The sequence below is a fragment of the Bison bison genome, unplaced genomic scaffold, assembly GCF_000754665.1.
Source record: "Bison bison bison isolate TAMUID 2011002044 unplaced genomic scaffold, Bison_UMD1.0 scf7180017857790, whole genome shotgun sequence".
Taxonomy (NCBI): domain Eukaryota; kingdom Metazoa; phylum Chordata; class Mammalia; order Artiodactyla; family Bovidae; genus Bison; species Bison bison.
The window spans coordinates 2464-4282 of NW_011488363.1; the positions used below are offsets into that span (position 1 = coordinate 2464).

Below are 1819 nucleotides of genomic sequence, written 5' to 3' on the forward strand. Positions count from 1 at the left end.
CTGCTCATTAAATTTATTTATTGACTCGAAGCCCCACCAGTCATCATGTGTTATGTAAATATTTATTTAGAGTTAAACAGAACAAGTCAGAAACCAGTGACCTTATGTAATAGGGAACTTATTGTAAGAATGCAGAGGCGTAGAAGACAAATCTTCGAAGAATCCTGTCATACAAGTTGCAGTACAGCTGGGCCTCTCATAGCAGGAACTGGGTCAGCTCTGAGGAATGGCTACTCTGTCTCTGATGGGTCCTATTCATTTCTGAATCCACTGACCATTAAATACAACTGAAACTTAACCTCACAAGTATTTGTGATTTTTCATTGTACCTTTTGGTCAGTGCCCTGAGTTCTCTGTAATACTTAGTACCTCTAACCATGCCTGCTTGAAGTGCTTTCCTGCTTAGTGTCTGGGGATGGGATACATTTTGTCTTATCTCTTTGGCGGTTCTTTTCTGTTTCCATCATGGGCTTTTCTTTCTTTGTCCCTGAAAGTTCAGTGTTGCAGGGCTTTGTCTTTGATTTCCTTTTTCATATGTGCTCTCCTGGAGGATCACTCCCATAGTTTCAGCTATACCTCTATACTTATAACTCCCAAATTTCTCTCTCCTTATCGCTCTCCTAAGCTCAAGACTTACATATCCCACTGCCATCTGCGTGTTCTGCTGAATGTCTCACAGACAGTTTAAACTCTTAAAAATGCAACTTAGGCAAATTTAAGAGGCCCAAACAGGAAACCAGAAGTCTTCTTTTACACTTCCCTTTTCCTTACCTCCCATGGATCTCTAGTAATAATAGCTCAGTTTACTGATGTCTGTTGTGGTTAAACTCTACTTATGTACTACCACAGATTGTCACAGCAGCCTTGGAAATAGCTATCTTTTCCCCCATTTAAAATGCTTAGCATAGATATATACCATAAATCTATATGTTTTGGATGAATGAATGAGGAAACAGGCTTGGAAAAGTTAAAGAACTTGCCCAGTTTACAACCGCTAATCAGGGACTGAGCTAAATGTAAATCAGCCTGATGTGGGTTTGATTACTGTTTCTACCATTTACTAGCAGAGTGACTTTGGTGATGTTACTAAAATTGAAATAAATGTCTTTCCCTCAAAGACTTATTATAAGGATTTAATACTCTATCTAAAGTTCATGGTACATTGTCTGGCACATTCAGGTGCCCCACAGATGTTCTTTTCTTGTAATAGAATCTGCCTTGCAGGTATACATGGATAATTTCATGTTTTTTTCTTTTTGTTCTGATCTTCTTTTTCATTGAACCATTTTCTTCTCATTCATATATTTAAAGCCATTTTTAAATGGCTTGAATTTTTATTTCATTTTTAGAGACACTCTGATTCATACTCTGATTTCAGATTTCCTCTCAGGTTTACAAATCTTATATGACAGCAGATAATTTTAAAAAGTTTTTTTTTTTTGTACTTTTTCAATATTCAGTAATCTTGTTGTCTTAATTTTTATTGTCTTTTGTGCCATCAAATCATGGATGTCTAATTTAGGTCCCCTATTCTGGTTTGCTAATGGGCCATTACTTGGTTCTTTTTTACCAAGAAAATTAGCAACTGGTGTTGGTAGTGTTTTTCAGATTATACAGTGGGAAGTAAATTTCACCTCAGAGTGTTGTCAATGAAATAAATGGTTTATAATATTGAATGTTTTATAAACGTTTATAAAAACTCTCACTTTTTAGGTTTTAAAACCATTTTTGTTACGTCGAATAAAAACTGATGTGGAGAAGAGTCTGCCTCCTAAAAAGGAAATCAAGATTTACTTGGGACTGAGTAAAATGCAGCGGG

At 36.0% G+C, this 1819-nt stretch overlaps 1 protein-coding gene across 1 annotated transcript in view; it reads left to right on the forward strand.

Annotated features, from left to right (window-relative positions):
• Nucleotides 1–1819, forward strand: part of LOC105003948 (probable global transcription activator SNF2L1) — a 30777-nt gene that overhangs the window by 2351 nt on the left and 26607 nt on the right. Inside the window, exon 2 of the mRNA XM_010861412.1 lies at nucleotides 1714–1819. Within this exon, the coding sequence (XP_010859714.1) occupies nucleotides 1714–1819 (106 nt within the window). The remainder of the gene's footprint in view (nucleotides 1–1713) is intronic.